This window comes from Pseudorca crassidens, chromosome 1 (genome assembly GCF_039906515.1).
Source record: "Pseudorca crassidens isolate mPseCra1 chromosome 1, mPseCra1.hap1, whole genome shotgun sequence".
NCBI classification, from domain to species: Eukaryota; Metazoa; Chordata; class Mammalia; order Artiodactyla; family Delphinidae; genus Pseudorca; species Pseudorca crassidens.
In genome coordinates this window covers 115,439,648-115,460,577 of record NC_090296.1, presented here as the reverse complement: position 1 = coordinate 115,460,577, position 20,930 = coordinate 115,439,648, and the positions used below count along the sequence as shown (strand labels likewise).

At 40.0% G+C, this 20,930-nt stretch overlaps 1 protein-coding gene across 7 annotated transcripts in view; it reads right to left on the bottom strand.

Moving 5' to 3' along the window:
* IQCH (IQ motif containing H) overlaps positions 1 to 20,930 on the bottom strand; it is a 209,916-nt gene that overhangs the window by 83,069 nt on the left and 105,917 nt on the right. For 5 of the 7 annotated variants that reach the window (XM_067751661.1, XM_067751662.1, XM_067751664.1 and 2 more), the window contains 3 exons: positions 13,918 to 14,469; positions 13,153 to 13,219; positions 218 to 301 (listed from right to left, as the gene is read on the bottom strand). In XM_067751661.1, coding sequence (XP_067607762.1) covers positions 218 to 301; positions 13,153 to 13,219; positions 13,918 to 14,469 — 703 coding nt within the window. Of the gene's footprint in view, positions 1 to 217; positions 302 to 13,152; positions 13,220 to 13,917; positions 14,470 to 20,930 lie in introns of those variants that run through there. The other 2 variants (XM_067751686.1, XM_067751681.1) reach the window with 1 other exon arrangement.

Sequence of the window (20,930 nt, the reverse complement as noted above, 5' to 3'; positions counted from 1 at the left end):
GAAAACTGCCCAAGTAAATTGGTTAAAATGTCATTTGTTTATTCAACTGACTTCACTATAAATCTGTTCTTTGGAACAAAACATTCAATTGCCCTGCAAGAAGATTAGAAGTCCAAGCCTTTTCCTTGTACAGAAAAAAAAGCAAAAAATGAACGTTTAATCAACATCCACTGATAAACATTCCAAAGAGCCATTTGTGTAAAAGTATTTACTGTACCTAAGATGTCACACAGCCTCCCCAGCTGCATGTTCTGCTGCGTGCTGAAGTCGTCAATATTTTGTCGCACAGGCTGGGAATATCCTAAAAGGCAAACCAGATGTCAAAACCCAGAAAGAGCAAGTCAACATGGCAAAATGGCACAGTAGGATTTCACAGTGTCATGGTCCACATTTCCAGGAAAGAATTGTCTCTGAAGCATCTCGCAGAAACAATCCAACTCCTAAGAATGAGGTCCTTGCTTCTCAGGGGATTAAGCATTAATTCTGGAAGATGTGCTGAGAAGCATATTCTGCAACAGAGAGGTTCATATTTTTCAATATCAGCAAAGCTTCTGGGAATCAGGATTATAGAAACACGGGAAAAGTTTCGGAAATTTTAACATGAATGTTCAAAAGAGCACGTAAGAAAGTTATGCTCAGGTTTAAAAACTATATTGGCTTTTTGTTTTTTTGCCTTTTATTTTTTAACATCTTTATTGGAGTATAATTGCTTTACATTGTGGTGTTAGTTGCTGCTGTATAACGAAGTGAATCAGCTGTACGTATACGTATATCCCCATATCCCCTCCCTCTTGCATCTCCCTCCCACCCTCCCTATCCCACCCCTCTAGGTGGTCACAAAGCAGAGCTGATTCTCCTGTGCTATGCGGCTGCTTCCCACTAGCTATCTATTTTGCATTTGGTAGTGTATATATGTTCATGCCACTCTCTCACTTCGTCCCAGCTTACCCTTCCCCCTCCCCGTGTCCTCAAGTCCATTCTCTACGTCTGTGTCTTTATTGCTGTCCTGCCCCTAGGTCCTTCAGAACCTTTTTTTTTTTTTAGATTCCATATATATGTGTTAGCATACAGTATTTGTTTTTCTCTTTCTGACTTAGTTCACTCTGTATGACAGACTCTAGGTTCATCCACCTCACTACAAATAACTCAATTTTGTTTCTTTTTATGGCTGAGTAATATTCCATTGTATATATGTGCCACATCTTCTTTATCCATTCATCTGTCGATGGACGCTTAGGTTGCTTCCACATCCTGGCTATTGTAAATAGTGCTGCAATGAACACTGTCGTACATGACTCCTTTTGAATTATGGTTTTATGCCCTGTGGTGGGATTGCTGGGTCATATGGGAGTTCTAATTTTAGTTTTTTAAGGAACCTCCATACTGTTCTCCATAGTGGCTGTATCAATTTACATTCCCACCAAGAATGTGCAGGAGGGTTCCCTTTTATCCACACCTTCTCCAGCATTTATTGTTTGTAGATTTTTAAAAAAAATTTTTTTGGCTGCGTTGGGTCTTCGTTGCTGCACATGGACTCTCTCTAGTTGCGGTGAGTGGGGGCTGCTCTTTGTTGCAGTGTGTGGGCTTCTCATTGCGGTGGCTTCTCTTGTTGTGGAGCATGGGCTCTAGGCACATGGGCTTCAGTAGCTGTGGCGCTCAGGGTCAGTAGTTGTGGTGCACGGGCTTAGTTGCTCCGTGGCATGTGGGATCTTCCTGGACCAGGGCTCAAACCTGTGTCCCCTGCATTGGCAGGCAGATTCTTAACCACTGTGCCACCAGGGAAGTCCTGTAGATTTTTTGATGATGGCCATTCTGACGGTGTGAGGTGATACCTCATTGTAGTTTTGATTTGCATTTCTCTAATGATTAGTGATGTTGCGTATCCTTTCATGTGTTTGCTGGCAATCTGTATATCTTCTTTGGAGAAATGTCTATTTAGGTCTTCTTCCCATTTTTGGATTGGGTTGTTTGTTTTTTTGATTGAGCTACATGAGCTGCTTGTATATTTTGGAGATTAATCCTTTGTCAGTTGCTTCATTTGCGAATATTTTCTGCCATTCTGAGGGTTGTCCTATGCTTCTTATGTGGCATTTTGAAGATGTGTCCTGGAATCACTCTCAACTGACACACAGATTTCAGCTAAAACTCTTACTGTTGCGAATATGTATTTAAGTAATTCTAAATACTAAAATATGCTTCTGTTCACACAGTCAAAAGATCTTGTAACGTTAAAGGACAATAAAGGTTAATGCAGTTACTTTGTCAGTACCGATGAAAGCCCCACCATTTTCCTTCATGTCAGTTGGAACAGCAGAAGGAAAGCACACATGGATTTACTACGGTCCCCAAATCTTCCACAATGGCAACAGCAGCGGCAACACTTTCTGCTATTGCAGGGGTTAAAATAAAAAATGAACGTGGACCAAAACATGAACTTAAAAGGCATGCATACTCACAAGCAGTATAATTGCTTATATGAAACTCAGCAGCTGTAGGTGTAACTTTTAAAAAAATAAAATTGCTTTTCACATTTTGAATAGATGCTTCAATGCCTCCTTGTGGTTAGTGAGCCCAAACACATGTTTCAAGTTAAACTGCTATAGATAAAGTGATTTTAAAAACTACATCTTTGAGATGTGACACAGATTTCCTTTTCAGCATAAGGAAAACTATAGCAATTCAGGCAACAGGGCTTCAGATCAAATGAACTCTGATAATTGGCTCTTTGCTTTGATGTTAGGGTTTAAACACTAGACAATGTCTGGAAATTAAATGAGTTTACAATTCATCTAAAAGCCTCCCTCTTGCTTTATGCAGATGAACTTAAGAACTAAAAAGGCAGAAGGATACGTGGGCTGTTTGAATTATTTTTGAAAAATTATTAATTTCTAAAATAATTTTGGGAACTCATCCACATATGAAAGTTAATATAGACAGCTACAAACAATGCCATCTTGATGTGTGGTTGCAATATTGTAACTCTTGGGATTTTGCCTAGGTATAATTCTATCTATACTCAGATAAGTGTTTAGGAAGATGTATTGTGAATAACATATATCAAGACTATAAGAAGGCAGGAAAATGCCTAGAGAATAAAGTATGATTAAGAAAAGTGCATTAATCATTCTATGAACGTATTCTATGAACACATTTCCTTTCAGAAGTAAAGATAAAAGGCAGTGTGAGATAGCTCATTAAAATGATGTCCAATTTAAAATATAAAGGATGTCTCATCACTCTGTTGCCACATATGCAGCATGTGAGAAAGTCCGTGTTTCAATTACTCGAGGTCAGTTTTCCAACGAATTACTTAGTACCTCTATTACCCTGATCAAGGATGCATATAAATCCACCTGCCAATGCAGGGGACACGGGTTTGAGCCCTGGTCTGGGAAGATCCCACATGCTGCGGAGCAACTAAGTCCGTAAGCCACAACTACTGAGTCTGCGGTCTAGAGCCCATGAGCCACAACTACTGCACCCCCGTGCCACAGCTACTGAAGTCTGCGAGCCTAGAGCCCGTGCTCCACAACAAGAGAAGCCACCGCAATGAGAAGCCCGCGCACCGCAATGAAGAGGAGCCCTCACTCACTGCAACTGGAGAAAGCCCGCGCGCAGCAACGAAGACCCAATTATGATTATGCAGGATTATGATAAAACTGGTTACTCAGTTAACCCTACAAGTACACCCATTTTAAAGAACTGTATGTTAATCTCAGGACATTGTTAAAGAGGATCATATGAAGCAAAAAATAGAAAAACATTTTGTCAACCGTAAAGTGCTGTGTAAACAGAAGATATTTTAATGTCACAAGCTATGTGTACTTCCAAAGCTTGTAACAGCAACAGCAAATTCTGTCACAAGCAACAGATCATTCCACATGAGCAAGATACAATGCAAGACACATTGCTATCAGCAGAGCAGAAGTTAGGAGTCAATTTTTTTAAACGTCAGATTTATTCTTATGTTTTGTACATCCACAAAATACACGTGTTGATTCCTGGGTGGAAGACCTCATCGATGCCGGCAGCATATATTAAATACAACAGTGACTTAACCAGGAAACTGTCAAGAAGGATGTTGTGGCCTTGGGGAGTTCAGCACACATGCCCGGTGGAATATAATACACTTTGGAATATAATTTGGAATATAATCTACAAAGACATGAATATATCAAAGGTGAGACTAGAAACACCAGAGGAGATTTGAGAAACCATCTACTTCAACCTTGTCCCGTTATAGATAAGGAAATTCAGGACAAGTGCGTTGTTTCTTGTCCGAGATAACATAAACCTACAAATTATTATGTAGTTCAACTACTATGTCTTTAGCTCTTGTGACAAATATGGTTACGTCAAGCAAGAGAGAAGATGACTCTCCAAGAGTGAGCAGAGAACTCCAGAAGGGACAGAGGGCCTTTGCCTCTTTTCCCACTTTTATTGTTTTAAATTAATTTTTATTGGAGTATAGTTGCTTTCTTTTCCCACTTTCATTTCCAATTGTTGTGTCAGACAGAATAGTGGCCATCCAAAGATGTCCATGTTCTAATCCCCAGACACTGTGACTATGCTAAGTTACATGGCAAAGGGGAAATAAAGTTGCAGATGGAATTAAGGTTGCTAATCAGCTGACCTTAAAATAAGGAAGTTCTCATGGATTATTGGGCTGGACCCAGTGTCATCATAAAAGTCCTTAAAAGTCGGGGAGGGAGGCAGACTACAGAAGGGACTACAGAAGACAGGCACAGAGATGCCACATTGCTGCCTTTAAAGATGGAGGAAGGGGGCCCCGGGCTTTCCCTGTTCATTCCTTTGTGGGTGGCTTCTAGAAGCTGGAAAGAGTGAGAAAACAGATTCTCCCATAGAGCCTCCAGGAAGGAATGCAGCCCTGCCCACACCTTGATTTTAGCCCCTTTCCTACTTCTGAACTACAAAATTATTGCTGTAAGGTAACAAATGTGTATTGCTTTAAGCCACTAAGCTTGTGGTATCTGGTCAGAGGGCAATAGAAAACTATTATGACTGTCTACCTTCCCTTACTCCCAATAAGTACCACCCCCCAGACATTCTACTCCTCTTTCACCTGTAATTGAAAGATGGGGCATGGGGGACGGAGATCCATAATCAGAGTTCAGAATAAGCACTCAGTAAATATTGTTGTTTTACTATTTCTTTCCTAACCTCAGCTGAGTGTGACTTAAATTCTCAAAAGGAACCTCACTGAAATGTAGAGAAATTATTATTATTATGTGTGCAAATTATTTGAGCTATCAAAGTACTGTTCTTCTAGCTTATGGAGCTGATTGGCCCTAATCACCATCAGGTGTGCCTGACCACCCTTTTCTAAGAAGGTTCTCAGTCTCCCCTCACTGTCTTTCTCTGGCACCCTCTCTTCACCACACTTTTCTCATTTTGTCATTACAGGTTTCTTTGCTGGCTTGTTTACTTGTTTGTTGTACATTTCTCCTCCCCACTGCATCACTCTGGCTCCTGTAGCCAGACTGTAAGCTCCACTGGAGCAGAAACGCTGTGATATCGCCAGTCAAATGAGTCAATGAAACGTGCCTGAAGAGCTTACTCAAAGAATCTGTCTTTTAAATTCTTAGCCCTTTCTCTCTTGTGTTTTCATCGTTCCCTCCTCTCCTTACAACACTCATGAAACTGGGTTCTCTGATCTGGAGAACTTCTGAGGAATTCAAAGAATGGTAAGTGGGATTTGTAGCTTTTTCTAGGTCCTCATCAGCATAGAATAAAACAGCACTGGCATAAAGGGGTACTTTCTCTTATCAGTATACAGAGGAACGCAGCTTCTTTCCTTATGCCACCTTCATCGCCTGCAAAATATTCATAGTTTGATAGAGTGTTCCATCTTTCCTCAAAATACTATTGCCTGGGACTTCCATGGTGGCACAGTGGTTAAGAATCTGCCTGCCTATGCAGGGGACACGGGTTCCAGCCCTGGTCAGGGAAGATCCCACATGCCACGGAGGAACTAAGCCTGTGCGCCACAGCTACTGAGCCTGCGCTCTAGAGCCTGCAAGCCACAGCTACTGAGCCCACGTGCCACAACTACTGAAGCCTGTGCGCCTAGAGCCCGTGTTCCGCAACAAGAGAAGCCACCATAATAAGAAGCCTAAGCACCGCAACAAAGAGTAGCCCCCGCTCGGCACAGCTAGAGAAAGCCCGTGCGCAGCAATGGAGACCCAACACAGCCAAAAATAAATAAATAAATAAATAAATAAATAAATAAATAAAATATTATTGCCTCTGCTTCACACTGAAGAAGGGTACCCGGGTGCTGTCTCTCTGAAGTTATCCAACTACCATACTTTTGGTCTTCTGTTGAACCAAGGATGCTCATTAATGGTTACTGGCTACCATTTCTCCATCCTCATTTCTGCCTTCATCTCCTTTCCCATCCCTATCCCCACTCGCACACAAACGCTTATCAGATGATGCTAATTGCCTCTTTGCAACCCAGTAAACCAGTCCTGCTAGGATTGGCTTTTCCTTCACAGCAACTGCAGAAACCTAAGAACATGAGCAAGGCCACGCTCAGTGACCATGCCTCCTTGGGACTGTGGGTGCTTCTGTGACACGCCTCTGCCGTTGCAGTAAAATCAAGTGTTCTTGAACCCTGTTTGTTACTCTGTGGTTGACTCCTAGTTTATTTTGTCTCCAAGTCCTATTCCTTACAATGGTACCTAAGGCAGAGAAGGGGTTAATAACAGATTTCCAGTTACCACATAGTTGTCATTCATCTGATCACCCTGGCCTGAGATGGTAGTCATCCATGCCTCAGTCTGATGGACTGGAGCAGTGATTCTTAACCTTTTCCCCATTTGAATACGTGTGATGGGTAATGTTCAAATGCATCACACACTCCTAGGGGCATACACAGGGTTACAACAGCAGTAGCTGTAACTCCATCCCTTTCTCTTCCACTCAAGAAAGCATACTAGATGCAAGCTGAGCAAGAGTGATATTGTTTTAGAAATAATCTTGAATTGTTGCAATTCATAAAAAGTTAACCATTAGCTAACCTTTGGACTCTAATAGTAAAAATTTAGGGAACATGTGAACATACTTCACAAACGATTGCGGATCAGCATACTGCAGTCATCTAGAGAAATGTGATCTAGACATTATGGTTTTAATTACTTGTGCAAGTGTGAAAGCACAAGATACTGAGATAGGAAATGAGATACAGCAAGAGAGAGGCCTATCTGGGTTATTTATATAGTCCATCCAGTGCCAATTTGATGAAAATAAAACTGAGCGTTGTTTTTGGGGGGCTTCTGAGAAAAATTAGAGAAATTTGTGATGAGGACATAGAAAACACAGGACTTAACTCAAATATTTGTTGAGTTTTGAAAACATTCTCAAACCAAACTGTCCAAATGGATTCTGTGTCGTTCTGAAAGCCTTTCCTTCAGAAGAGTGAAGACTTTCTCTTGTTCAAACTTTTTGTCTGCGACTGGCACAGCATTGCATGCAACTAAAGCCAGTGATTCTCAAAGAGTGGTTGAGGGACCCTCCAAAGGACTGGGGGCGTGGAAGGTCAAAACTCTTTTCAGAATAATACTAAGATGACATTTCCCCTTTTCAATGTTATCTTCCCACAAAATACAAAAAGTTTATTGATTTCAGATTCCATATTGCAACTAACTCCTAAAAATTATCCTTGTTGAGTTTTGGTATAAAATCAAAGAAGAATATACACAGTTATCTGAAAAGGCTGTAAAATATATAAAGTATACCTCCCTTTTCCAAATACTTATCTGTATGAAGCCAGGTTTTCTTCATATGCTTCAACCAAAACAACATATTGCAACAGATTGGATGCAGAAATAGATAGGAGAATCCAACTAACTTCTATTAAGAGATTTGCAAACTTGTCAACCAGTGCCGATCTTCTCACCAATTTTTTTTTTTTTTTTTTTTTGTGGTACGCGGGCCTCTCACTGCTGTGGCCTCTCCCATTGCGGAGCACAGGCTCCGGATGCGCAGGCCCAGCGGCCATGGCTCATGGGCCCAGCCACTCCGCGGCATGTGGGATCTTCCCGGACCGGGGCACGAACCCCTGTCCCCTGCATCGGCAGGCGGACTCTCTACCACTGCGCCACCAGGGAAGCCCCTCACCAATTTTTTTTTGTTTTGGAAAAGAAACGGTTTTTAAAAAATAAAGATATGTTTTTTAGATGAACATTGGTAATGTGCTTAGTATTGTTATTTTAAAATAAATTCAATATTTTTAAAGTTTCTCAGTTTTAGTTTCTAATGTGGTAAATATAGACGGATACAACCTATGTAAACCAACGCTCTTTAGGGTCTTCAGTTGTTGTTACAAGTGTAAATTTGAGGACCACTGAACACAAATTTTAATTTTTTTTATGAGAATGACGGAGATGAAAAAGATTATATTTTATCTTAGTATAAGCAATACTTTTTTTAGATCATATCCTAATATTAATCATTTCATCAGAAGCCCAGGAGCTGATGTCATTTGACATCCAGTTCAGTGCTGTTTCCATATTTCATGGTACACCACCAAGCTCAACTGGGTAATTTAATATTACAGGGTCTTGGGGCCAACCCTGATCTAACCAGTGAATGAGTGTTGATTTGGATTACTTGGATGAATGCAACATGGATGAATAGAAATATGTTTTCATTTTAATTTGGGCTATAAAGAAATTTGGAAGTTTTAAATGTACTTTGTTCCTGATCCCCAAAGACCTGGATTTTCTGGAACTGCTGTCTGGGAGATCTTGGCAATACATCTGTTTCAAAGATCTAATGTGGCAATATCATAACTGAACTGAGGATTCCATCCTACTTGCCAAAATACATGTTGAAGACTGCAAAGATTTGATTGAAAGTCCTGATTTCCCAGCCTTGAGGTGGAAGGAACAGAATCTTCGCGTCTTTGAGTTGTCAACTCAAAATGGGAAAGTAGAAAGGGGTCAGTGTGCTTGGAGGCACAGTAAAAATGTGATTCCAGATATAACCCTCTGGGCTCTGGTCCTCCACCCTGCCCCTGTTCACAAATGGAGGCGAGCACAGTTCTTACCCTCTGGTGAAATGGAGTGGGGTTACGAAGGAATTGTCTCATGAGCATTTGGGGTATGGCAGTTGTGCATAAAAGTTAGTTTTTCTATCTTTTAGGCTTTTGTGACAATACAGAGCAACAGAAAAACATTTTCATGAACCTTGTAATAACAGGATCCACAATTTTATGGAATGGAGTATCTTGGAGACCACGAACTGTGTTAACCCCAAGGATAATTTGCTGAAATAATGCACAGTTGGGAAAAAAAAGAGGCTGAACTATATACATTCCTTTTTGCTATTAAATCAATTGGCAATGAAATAAAAGATCACATAGAGAAAAGAGGAAATCCCACCTCAATACATTCTCTATTTGTATTTTAGAGGAGGATGAGAAGTGAGAGAGGAAAGTCATCACTGGGAGTTTAATTGGCTGACCAGAGCCCCATACTTGGCACATCTCATTTAATGTCAATATATTTTAAAATGCCACTGAGTTTAAGTGTAGTAGCAAATGATGCATTGTAATAGAGAAGCACAGGGGTTAAATTAAAAGTGGAGGAAGTAACTTGGGCAAAGAAACTGTAAGCAGAATTAGTTTGTAGGTTTTATTTAGACCTCTGATTTTTCTAGGGGAATTGGGATTCTTCATTGCAGTTCTTTCTTAATTTGACTGATAGATTTTACTTAAAATAGACCCTACTATTCTATTCCTGCTATGAGCCATGGTAGATTTTTTTGATTATAATTATATTTCATTAATAAAAATGATAAAAATATGCAATATACAATTAAGAGATCAGCCTATATAACCTGGAAAGGATGACTTTCTTTTTATCATCTTATAAAATTACAAGGCCAATCTGTTTCTTTGGACAATTAATCAACAACATCCTACCTCTGTTGGTTAAAAATAGCTAAAACTTTTTGTTACATCTGAGAATACTTCTCAAAATATGTAACAGCCAATCATGTTTCGTAATTCCTCCTTTCAAAGAGGTGGTTACTCTGTAATGTATAATTGTCTTCATGTTCGTATCATTAAGCCATAGATTTTTAAATACATGGTAAATATTTTGTGGTCAAAAACATTGCTGAAAGGCTGTGTTTCCTGTGATTGTGGGTTTGGAGAATGCAGTTACTCCTGTGTGTGCAACACTGTATAAACAAATAACCAATGCCTACAACTGTAATATATTATGTAGTTATCAGCTACTAAGCTTTCATTTTTAGGGTTCGAATAACTTAGTGCAGCCCCAATTGGCTAGTGCATGGTGTCATTATTTCTGGGGCCAATTCCACAACAGATTTGATCACAAATTTCCTACGGAAGTAGAAAGAGAGGACAAGGCTGCAACTTGTGTTAAATGCGTCCCTGAGTCTTACATTCCTACCAACTGATTTTGATTAGTGAATCCCTCTCAACTCTGGGAACAAAATTACTATATTGAATAGATTTGGGGGGGCCATGTATTTAGAGAAAAAAATTGCTTCACTTTCATCCACTTCTATTTTCATGAATTGTGTAGGTAAGTCTCCAGTGCAGGTGACAAAGTAGCCATGTTATGGCTAGCTGAAATCGTCTTCAAGTATTCCCAGGGGAAGTGGTACATAAGAAAAAACTGTGCCATAATCATTTTTTTTTAAAAAGGTATGGTTTGAGAATTATGCCTGTGGAATAGGTACCAGATGACAGTTTAATGCTAGTTAAATGCAATTTAATGTCCACAAGTCATTTCATAACCTAAAGCTTAAATTTTAGAAACAAATACAATTTGATCAAAGCCCAAGTATTATTGTCTTTTGAAAATGTGAAATTGGGCTTTTTAAATACTCAGTTGAGAAAAATATCTGAGCTTGTTCTTATCTCTTAGAAAATACATGATTAGCAATTTTTCTTGCTTACCTAAAATGGGTTATTATGTTGTTAACAAACAAAAGTTACTGCAATAGGGAAGACTTTCAGATTTATTACGTATTTATTTAAACTGAGTATGAGTAATCTAGAAGAAAACTAGTTTTACTCTCAGATTTAAAATAATGCTTTCTAATTCTAGTTTCTGTCCAGGTTATTTTACTACTTAATTTATATTCAGCAAGCTCTTTTGGAATTTTAAGACAGCTTCATTTTAAATTATATTTTATTAACCAATTTATATCACTAACCGTTACTTTCATTATTTGACCTCTTTGGAGGCCTGTTTCTATCAGGCTTCCCTGCAGAGCTGACTGCTTGGGGATTTAGAGTCAGAAGTACAGGTACAGGGTACAGGAGGGAAGAAGTACAGGTACAGGGTACAGTACAGGGTACAGGAGGGAAGAAGTGTGTGGAAATTGGATCTATAATACCTTTGTGCTTGTCAACATTACAAAGTGGGGGTCTTGTTTCTATTTCTAGTTCTGAATAAAACAGAGAATGCAAAACAAAATTTCCCACATAATATCAGGTCAGGTCCACAATTAGTTGCATAAGCAAAAGGCTTTTGCACCTTATTCTAAGGACTCAAGTCAGTTAATTGGGTCTGCAATTAGCCTCTCTGGTTGCAATCAATTACAAGTGCAATTTCTGTGTGTGAGCTAATTTTGTGTGCAAAATAGTCCCACCAAAACAAAAGCCTAAGTTAGAGTGAAATTCAGATCTGTCTTACCTCACTTACATACTAAGGAGGAACTAATTTCTTCTGTGAGCCTTAAAAAAGACCAAACCTAAAAGGCTCTATGCGACTGAAGTATTTTCTTAACTTTTCTATAAGTACTTAGATGTAAGTACTTTAAAATCTAAGAAAGTTTGCATTACTTTGTTACTACTAATATTTTATTTATTTAACCTATCATCTTAATTATATTTACATAATTTTTTTCTCTTTGTCTTAACTTTATTTCAATTTTCATCTGTCTTTGTATGATGTAATATACATGCCTCATGGAGAGTGCACTTTGAAAATCCACTGAGAATTCTTAAAATAAGAAATGACATTTCTTCAGTGTACGACTAAGGGTTCATAGATTTTAGCATGATTTTGAGTCTATCCCTTTGTAGGGAATATATTTACATAATTATTAAAAAATTTTTTTTGTTCTTCATATTACTGTTAAATGTGTTAGTTTCTATACTATGCGTAAGTACCCAAACATGTATGCACAAATAAATTGCAATCCAGAATTCTATTACAATAGATCACTTAATGAGTTGCTCTACTTAAAAGGCCTTAATATGTAATATGAAGATTCAATGAGTTTTACTGTTTGTCAAAACTCTACTAAGTCAGCTTGGGAAATTTGGCCTCACCAAGGAAATTTAACACACTAGGTAGATAAAAAGCAAAACAACACAAAACAAATATGCAAACAAATCCCAAACATTTTGACAGCAGCTCATGTTTTAAAAGAACTTCCAGTGCACATTTCTGATATTCCCAATGTCATTCTGGCATACCTATTTTACCACTGTGTTGCAGACAACAGCTTTTAGGTTCCCCAATTCATAAATGTAATTAAATAATTACATTAGTGCTAATTAACATGAAACTGCAGATTATTTAAGCGCAAAAAACACTATTCAACTTCTTAATTATTCTTGTTCACACAGCATTTCCTTTTGCTCAGGCGCCCTGGGTGCAAATAAAGCATCCCATCTGCTTGTAATTAGAACTAAATAATTTCAGAGAATGTAGCTTATCATTTTGACTGCACATTTGATTAAAAACAGTGTACAAGCAATATCCTGGCTTATTGGTGTAACAGCAACAACACTCACAAGCCTGTGCTCTTCTGTCATTAAAGAAGATCGAAAACATTATCTGTTATTTCAGGGGAAAAAAATACAACTTTTTAGCTCATTTCATACAGATGAAAGCGAATTACAGCAAATCACCTCTCCACTGAATAGCAGCCCCCACATAATGACTTTATTTGCTTAATCCCCAAATTAAACGCCGTCTCGAGTGAGGGCCCTGTGTTATTACTCTCATCATGTCGAGAACGTTTTCCTGCCGAGACCAATTTGAATAAAACAAGGGGCCTTCCTTGAACTCAATCAAGGAGCCATAATGTGGTGGGTAATAGAGGTTGCTGAAAGATTTGCAGGCAAAAGTGTTATACCTAATGATGGGATATGGATAATAGTCCTCCTGGAGGTCCTGATGCGATTCCAGTTGGCTGCCAGATGCTAAAAATCAAGAAGAGCATTGATCAGTGACAGGAAGCTGTAGTGGATTCATCTAGTCAAACTTCAGCTGTTTTTCCACTGTACAGTTAAGCCAGGCATAAATTATATTAATTGATTTAATTACATACTTAAAACATCTTCCCCAATTAATTTAATTAGGTGGCTACATGATGCTACTGGCAGGGGAAGATTAGAGGCAGCTCACTTAATTAACAGAATATGAATGAAAAAAAGAGAAAGCAAACATAAATGAAATTGTGAGCACTAATTAAAAGGCTGTCTGCAAACTTAAATACTTTCTGACAAAGTGGTGACAGCAACGTAGACAAGAGAGGATTTTTTTTTTCCTAGCAAATTAAAGCGCCAGAAGGTATATATAGGGAGAAAAAGTAATGCAGTTAAAACATTGATTTTCTGACAGAACGACCGTAGTCAAAGCGAAGGGACTTTTTTCTATAGAAAAATTGCAACAGATTTTGCAGGCACAGAAGCCAGATTCCTGATTAGGGCTAAAATATGATGTAGAGACAAGGGTAGGATTTGTGCTTTGTACATTAAAGGGAGTGGAGGTGAGGGAGGCTGGTGGGGAGGGGAGTTGGAGAGAGAGAGGAAAGAAAAAGAGACAACTTACTGCAATCGTTCAAGCAAGAAATGTTTAGAAAAAGAGGTCTGCCTTAACAGCTGGCAGCCTTGTATACCTTGGCTCGAACGCGGAAATTCTCCAGGTGTCTTTCACGTGATTCCTTCAGGAGCTTCCTCAGCCGGGTCTTATGGCGATGTAAGAGCCACGCAACGGTGATCACACCTGATGCCCACTTCTGCCGGTGATAAACAAGGAAGAATCTTCTTGCTTTGTAGCATTTCCATGTGGCTTGGATCTTCATGGCAGCCTCTGTCTTTCCATCTTGGCCCTTGTATCTTTGCCCGGGAAGATTTAACATCATTTGGATGTGAGCTGGGTTCTCTAACACTGAGAGAAAGTCGTATCTGGTAAGTTTATTCTTCAGCTCAAACTCTGGAAGGAGCGCTACTAAACTGTTCCCTTTTATTTTGACTTCTGGTATCGCATAGTTCCTGAGAAACTTCTCGATGTGTTCCAAGAGAGAAAAAATACTTCCCCAAGACAAACTGAAATGCTCCTTGAACGCTAAGAAGTCTGGGGCTGTCTTGTCTACAGCACCATTATAAATAAAAAAGTCATAATCCCATGGTGATTTCAGAGCCTTAGAAGGTGTTGTCACTTTCATGGCCTGTGGAAGGCAAGTGTCAGCAGAGATGAAATATAATTACAATCTACTATAAATGAACGGTCAAGACACACACTACCACATTATCGTTTATTACTTGATGGTGGGAGGATACGGATCCTAGTTCTAATACATACATGTCGTAATAGGAAAGTCAGGCTGTTATATAATCATAAAACTCGTTGCCAGAAGATATTTTAGAGGTTGCTCAAAGCTATTATCATTCTTATAAAAATGTAAGAAACTCATATAAAAATTATGCATTTAGTTCACTTTGATATGGTCAGCTGACCCCATCATCTCTATGATTTACTTTTTACACATGCATGGATGGAAGCGTGTCACTGCTTTCTTGTTCGTAAGTCATCCACCAATCCTGTAAAATAGGATGAAGCCTTTCTTTGCAATCTCTGTGACAACTTCAGATAAGCCCATCAAAGCTGTCCTGTCTTTTCTGACTTTCTAACAGGTCATCATTTCTAGCATTTTGGAGTTCTTCTGCCACCTTCTTTGAATACCCAGGAGTGAGTTTTACAAAGAGCATTATGTTGTGTGTTAGCACCCTTGCCACTTTTGAGGTTTCTCTTGTCATATGTTCTTTTATTCTTAAATCTGGACCCTTCTTAGGGACATATCTGGAACTGTCCCCAGGCAGATAGAATCTGAAATCTCACAATTAAAACCAAGAAACGTTTGCTTTTCACTTTGTTCCTATCTGTACTGATTGAGTTTTTTAAGTCAGGAAACATACTACTTTTATTTTTAAATGTCAAGAGGGGTTCTCTAAGAATGGGACGATTGGGCGGTTTTTTTCTTCTTTATACTTTTCTGTATGAAAAAAACTGAATAAATGCTACTTAAAAATAAAATCAGAAGAGATTTGGATGACAACAGCAATATATGTCACACATACCCCTTTAAAAAAAAAGGAAAAGGAAATTTTGTTGTGTCACTGTCCTCTGTGAAACTTCTACATTTCATTATTGAAACCTCTGGCACTAGAAAAATAGACATTCTTCCCCATGGTCTAAATGATTCTAATGGCCTGAGGGGTGAGGGGCATAGATGTTTCAGGTCCTGCCTTCTCCTCAGTCAACCAGGTATCAACTTACAGTGCTGATTGTTTCTTGCTTAGGGATTTAAGGAACAGATTGTCTTCAATATGGCAACATTTTCAGGTGTATAAGCCCATCTTTACCAGATTATAGGATTATATTGCTCTTTGCATTTTGAAGAGTTTTCACGGAACTCAAAGAAAAAAAAAAAAAAGACCCAGTTAATTTATCAATGACTATTGTTCCACAGCACTGTGTTGAGTATTACTATGTTAGATTGTTCATGCTTTGTCTTTACTAAACTATCTAAGAGAAAAACAAGCCAAGAGATATATTTACAATACAAGCACAATAAGCAAACACAAGGGGGGAAAAAAAAAACACCTTCCTATTCTTTTTCTTTTCTTAGGTTCCAGACAGTGGAATAATTAATTAGACTGTCATCTCAAGTAAAAATGCTGAAAAGCAAGTGTTAAGTTTGAAAAGGGTAACTTCCTTGAACTTTAGAAGCAGACTTTTATAGCAGTGAGCTTTTGTGTACTTTTAAGAGTCATTATAGGCATAAGAACAATGGAGAAAGCCTTCTCTCCAAGACTCTAGCCCTTTCTGAGCTAATCAAGGCTCCAAGAGAGAATGCAAACTGTTTGGTAGATGGAAACAAATTTCTTCTTCTTGGACAGGCAAGAGGGAGTTAGAGAAGCAATGCCTCCTTCTGCAGACATCAACCCTGGCAGCAGGAGCTGGAGCTCCTGGTAGAAGACAAGGGGCACATGTTCCAACAGCAACGGCCCTGTGGCTTTGATTCCGCCTTCCTTCAAGAAGAAGATGGTGGGAAGGTTAGAATTCAGAGAAGAATGGCGGTGCTTCCTCAGTGAGAAACAGACATGCAAAATAATCACAGATGGACATGTATGGAGCTGGCTGGTCCTGCCAGTCACATGATTGATCCTGACAGCAAGACCCTGAGATTCCTATAGGAAGCGCAGCTATGGACAGGAGATTCGCCGGAGGATCTGCTCTCCTTGGTAACGTTAAACTAGTTTTGAAATTTCTTTTCTTTACGGAGAGTCATGTGGAATTGGAGCAATCTTGGGGAGAAGTTTAGAAAGGAGAGGACTCTTAAGTCTCTCTTGGACAGTGCCCTTCCAGGGGGTAGGTCTAGGGCATTGACATACAACAGCAAATGCATTTAAGAACTTTTGAAAGGATAGCCGTGCAGTGGAAATGGGGTTACTGAATTGAACGGTGGCTGTCTTAGAACAAAGGGATTACACCTCCCTACCTTCTTGGGTGATATTCCAGTAAAGACCTGCTCTCAAAGGAAAAATACTCTTGGACATCAAATAGACCACTCAGGCACGGGGAAGCTATGGGTTTGGAGTCAGCTAAAGCGTAACTGTAGTACATCTGTCACGGAGAATGCCACACTTGGGAGCACTTTAGACTTAGAGCAAGAAAAGTCATGTCTCTCAAGAGAAAGCCTTCCCAAATTAAAGCAGTGCATCAGCATTGTGAGATCCATTGAGCAGGTAAAGACAAAGCTGCTTCACAGCCTGCTAGGAATAAGAGCCCTGATTAAAGGTCACGCCAGGCTTCAGGTTCTGGTTCCTTCTGCTATTCTTCCTTTACTATTTATCTCCATGAACTTGTCTACAATTATTTGTTGCCTTCCTCCCTTCCCTTCCCTTCCATTCCCTTTCCTTCCTCACTTCCTTCCTCCCATCCTCTTTCCCCCTGTTCTCTTTTAAGATGTGCTGCACTCCTAATGCAGTGTTACTGACTCAGTAGCCACACTTCTAGTGGGGATGGCTGTCTGTTGTGCCATCCGCATTCTCACCTGGTCCCTTTTGGGACACCTGCCACACCTTTGTGAGATGCCTGCACTTACTAATTGTCCCACACAGAGCCCAAACCTGTGGTCATGGCCTAATTATTAGCATCCTGTTCTAACTAACTGAGTCAACTAGCTGAGAAATGCTCTTCTTCATTTGCAAAGTATAATCACTAATTAGGTAACTTTGAGAGTTTATGAGGAAGTTATTTAGGAAAAATTCTAAGTCTAATACAAAAACCAGAAAGGCAAGATGATGATTACATATGTAAGTCACAGATGTGAAGCAAAAACAGACAGGCCCGGTATTAGCTTCTAAAATTCAGACATAGGGCTTCCCTGGTTGCAGAGTGGTTAAGAATCCGCCTGCCAATGCAGGGGACATGGGTTCGAGCCTGGTCCAGGAAGATCCCACATGTCATGGAGCAACTAAGTTCGTGTGCCACAGCTACTGAAGCCCACGTGCCTAGACCCCGTGCTCCGCAACAAGAGAAGCCACTGCAATGAGAAGCCCGTGCACCGCAAGAAAGAGTAGCCCCCGCTCCCCGCAACTAGAGAAAGCCCGCGCGCAGCAACGAAGACCCAATGCAGCCAAAAATAATAAAAATAAAGTAAAATAAAATTCAGACATAACTGCTGCAAAGAAAAAAATCCAGAAAACATGTATTTAAATCTAAGCTGAATGTATTTATGAAAAATGTTCTTTTCAAACATGTGGATAGCATGTGGATGTGGGATCAAATTGTAGCCAAGGATCTCTAAATTGGATATAAACGAGATCTCTTGGTGGTAAATGGTCAAGTATTTGGGATAATCCAACAACGATATCATCTTTAGAGAATGATTTGCCTAGAAGGATAGACTAAATCGCTTCTGAATCTATAAGCCGATGTTCAGTTTCTCAAACACCCAAACATATCCACTAGTAATTAACCTAAGCAATTCCATTGTGTGAAAAAGAATGTTTCTTCCTGCCATTATGGCTCTAAGGGAGAGCTTAGTTCAGAGTATGAGTGGAGTGACTCAAAGATGGAGAATTCATTACTCCCTGAAGACCAGGGATGCCATTTGTCTGTCCCATTCTTTAATATTTGCTGAGGGTCCACAATGTGTTAAGCTTTGTACAGAACAGACATCAAGACTTCAGCTTGTTAGATTTGTTTGAAAGATATTTACAATATTCAGGGACAATAGCTGACCTAATCAGGGTTCAGGGATTCAGCATAACCATAGTGCTGAATTTTAGAGCATGAAGGATCTTGAAGGTCACTGACCTCACTTTTAACTCAAATAGGATATTATGGGTCCAGGGAAATGAGCCTTGGCCTTGAAGTCTGACTAACCTGGGATCAAGTCCAAGCTCTGCCACGATGTGCTATGTATTCTTGGGCAGCTTACCACGTGCTATAGACTGAATGTTTGTGTCCCCGCAAGATTCATATGTTGAAGCCTTAGTCCCCAGAGATGGGGGTTTTGAGAGGAAATTAGGACATGAGGGTGGAGCCTTCATGATGAGACTAATGCCCTTATAAGAACAGACAAAATCGGGATGATCTCATGGGAAGATACAGCAAGAAGGTGACCATTTGCAAACCAGAAAGAGGGCTCTCACCAGGACCCAACCATACGGGCATCCTGACCTTGGACTACCAGCCTCCAGAACTGTGAGAATTAAATGTTTGTTGTTTAAGCCACACAGTCTATAGTATTTTGTTACGGCAGCCTGAGCAGACTAAGACAACATCCTTTCTGAAACTAAAAGTTTCTCATCTGTACAAAAGAGAGGTCCCTATAAAGTTGTGAAGATCGGAATATGTGTAAAGAATTTTTCACTGCCTTACTTCCAGTCCATGTGGTTATTACCATAGATGAGGAAACGGAGGCTCAGAGAGGTTAAGTGACTTACCAAAGATCAAACAGCTAGTTGCTATTCCCTGCCCGCATCCCACCAATGCCCACAGCCCTAACTGTCCAGAACATCCTATATGGCCCGTTACCAAGCTGTGCTCTCCTTCTCAGCCTTCCTTTTGCCATCTCCTTCATCAAAGTCAACCTGGCCTTGACTTACTGTTCCTTTCTTATTTGAAAAGCAGTCTGTTAAGCTAACCCCTGTGAACATGCCAGAGAACCATGGTGTGGTGGAAAAGTGATGGATTTGAAGAAGTCTTGGGATCTAGGTTGTCACCACCTTCCTCTGTGGCCTTCTCCCATGGGGTTTCAATTTACCTCAGGGCACTTCTAATTCTGACACCCTGTGTCTCTCTGACTTAAAGTGTTACCTCTGCAGTAGTATCTGTGTTTAATAAACTCCTGGAGCTAGTCAGGCCATCACATCAAAAGCAAACATCTCCAATAGCTTCACTTCATGTACCATGAAAGAGACCCAGGGATGTTTTTTCCTTTTCTATTTTTTATATAGGAAACTCTTTCTTGCACTTGCAAACTACAATAGAGGAAGAGCTGCCTGCACCAACTCTGTGTAAAGATGGTCATGGGGAGAGAACCCTAAAGAGGGATAGTCCAGTATTTTAGGGTCTGCAAATCAGCAGAGCAGCTGTCAGTCTGTAGGACGTACAAACTGCATAACCCTTAAGGGTCAGTTAAAAGTGAGAGTCAGAGCCCTTAACCTTTATAAAGAGAACAAAAAACAAAAATAGAGAACTCATTGCGTTGACTGTAAAGGCAACTCATGTCAGCAGCAATCTTCTAGGGATAATTTCTGCAGTTGTTTTGTTTTTTTGCGGTACGCAGGCCTCTCACTGTTGTGGCCTCTCCAGTTGCGGAACACAGGCTCCGGACGCGCAGGCTCAGTGGCCATGACTCACGGGCCCAGCCGCTCCGCGGCATGTGAGATCCTCCCGGACCGGGGCACGAACCCGTGTCCCCTGCATCGGCAGGCGGACTCTCAACCACTGTGCCACCAGGGAAGCCCTCTGCAGTTGTTTTGAAAGGTATCTTTATTTAAATGAGTTTTCCTGAACTCTGAAACACTTCCTGAGGAGAAAAAATCCCCATCCCTGTTTGCATTCTTTCGGAACAAAAACACTCAATGGATCCAATTCTGGTTGAAGATCAAACAGAACAAAATCAGGAAGATTTTTTAAATAGAGGGCGTATATTTTCAGTCAAATGTAAAACTTCCTTTTCTAGAGACACATTTCATTTCACTGCTTCATTGATTTCCTCTTTTCTGCTACCCTTCTATTATTCTCTGTGAGAATGTGACATAGTTAAGGGCCAATTGGGACAATTATGATTGATGGGTAGCACCTGCTGGGGATATATGTACCTGATAAGGATGGGAATCAAAAGCAGCCTGGATTCCTAGTTTCCTGAGAAAAGACACACTATCATTTTCTCTACAGGTAAAGGAAAAAGAGCAAGCCTTGAGAAGGACCTCTATCATCACCAAAGTAAAGCTTGACATGACAATTTTCTTGAGGAAAAATGTGTGTACAGCAAGTCCGTTGGTCACAGATCACTGAACAGTTGCAGAATTCTTTTTTTTGGTTTTTTTTATTGAGGTACGCGGGCCTCTCACTGTTGTGGCCTCTCTCGTTGCGGAGCACAGGCTCCGA